Genomic DNA, 1,551 nt, shown 5'->3' with positions numbered 1-1,551 from the left:
GAGTTCTGGGCTGTCATAATTTAAATTTGCGGGCACACCATCCTAACACCTTGTATATTTCCATCCAGTTACTTTAACCCAGAGTTCTCATTTTCTTAGTGTTTTTAAAATTGTGATATTCAAATATTTATGTTAATTCATTATTTAATTAATTTATATTATTAATTATCAGATTCGTTCTAAATGAACAAAAAATTACTGTGAAAAAAGCCAAATAAAAAATTAATACCGGCAAAATAAAAAGTTTAGAATTAAAAAAAAATGCATTATAAAAATTTCTTCGTTTTATTTTCATAGATTCTCTTTAAAAGAATCAAAACCATCCACCAGTTTAGTAAGTAGCTACACAATATCAATAAATGTCAGTCAAGGTAGGCGATTAGTTTTACAAACTTGGCAAAACTGGCATTACTAAGACGTGATGTTTTATGACAGGTTAGAATAATGAAGTAAGTGCTAAATTTGCTTTAATTTAACTTTGTTATGAAAATTATTTATAGCCAGCTTAATTTATTTGATTACCATAACAATGAAAAAATGTTATATCCTCTAGATTGATTAACAGATCTGACACCAGAATCTGAATGTTAAAGGCAGTAACGTATAAAAAATAAACCCAAATGATGATATAACAAATAAATGTTATCTCAGGTCAAGATTCTAGTTTAACAAAGCGAATTTTTTACTGATTATACGGAGCGACCAACAGCGGGAATATGTAAAACCCAGTCCTGTTTATCTTCTATACTAAAGGAATAACCCAATTGAAACATATAAGAACCGACCCAAAGGATGCTTCAATCACTCATTCGAACATTGTGAAGATAGACAAACCAAACTAACGAACAAAATGCAAAAACTCGTAGTCCTTTTTGCTGCAAATTTGGCTTTGGCCTTAGCTTTTGTGTCCCCTGTGGATAACAATGGTCCTGGAAGACAAATACCGATTCCTAAACCCACCGACGAAAAACCGTAAGCCAAACTAATTTTTATATTTCCTTGATGATAGTTTTAATTTTTTTTTCAGTAACAAATTCGACTGGGACGTCCGAAAACCTGGAATCCTCGATCTGAAAACTACGGGGACTTTCTACGACGACGGGGGTAAACGTCTTGATGGTTCAGCTAGCTATTCGAAAAATTTTGTCGACCATTCCCAGAAAATCGGTGCTGGTTTAAATTACCACGATTACAATTCAAGGCTGGGTGCTGGGTTAAATGTGCAAGATTTGGATAGGGCAGGAACTAGAGTTCAAGCAGAACTAACGAAGACACTTCTGAAAGATCGGTTCAGCAATATCGAAGGTGGACTGCGATATGGACAAACTTTCAACACCCCATACGGAAACAGCGAACCGTTCTTCGGGGGCTTTGTCAGAGGAAGGTTTTAATTTTCGACAAGCTTGAAAATGAAAAGGCTGCAGAATGTTATTATTAAATTTCTGTTATTTATTTATTTATATTTGTTATTAAGTTGTTTTATTTTCGAGGCGACAATTTTAAAAACCTTTTAACGTAACTGTTCAATAAAGTAATTAATTATAAACAGTA

At 33.1% G+C, this 1,551-nt stretch overlaps 1 protein-coding gene across 1 annotated transcript; it reads left to right on the top strand.

Moving 5' to 3' along the window:
- The first annotated feature begins 790 nt into the window (after positions 1 to 790).
- On the top strand, positions 791 to 1,551 carry LOC135140826 (uncharacterized). The gene is made up of 2 exons (XM_064071564.1): positions 791 to 972; positions 1,028 to 1,551. Exons 1-2 carry the CDS (start codon positions 851 to 853, stop codon positions 1,389 to 1,391), a joined length of 486 nt encoding a protein of 161 aa, XP_063927634.1. The 5' UTR covers positions 791 to 850; the 3' UTR covers positions 1,392 to 1,551.

The sequence above is a fragment of the Zophobas morio genome, unplaced genomic scaffold, assembly GCF_036711695.1.
Source record: "Zophobas morio isolate AGI-343-1 ecotype UQ-CSIRO unplaced genomic scaffold, CSIRO_AGI_Zmor_V1 ptg000002l, whole genome shotgun sequence".
NCBI classification, from domain to species: Eukaryota; Metazoa; Arthropoda; class Insecta; order Coleoptera; family Tenebrionidae; genus Zophobas; species Zophobas morio.
The sequence above is the reverse complement of the archived record's forward strand: the minus strand, read 5'-3'. Positions and strand labels throughout refer to the sequence as shown.

Bases quoted from the DNA above. Each gene is read 5' to 3' on its own strand.
- LOC135140826 (XM_064071564.1), top strand. From the start codon at position 851: ATGCAAAAACTCGTAGTCCTTTTTGCTGCAAATTTGGCTTTGGCCTTA. The intron at 973-1,027 runs GTAAGCCAAACT...TTTTTTTTTCAG, and splicing joins AAACCCACCGACGAAAAACC to TAACAAATTCGACTGGGACG.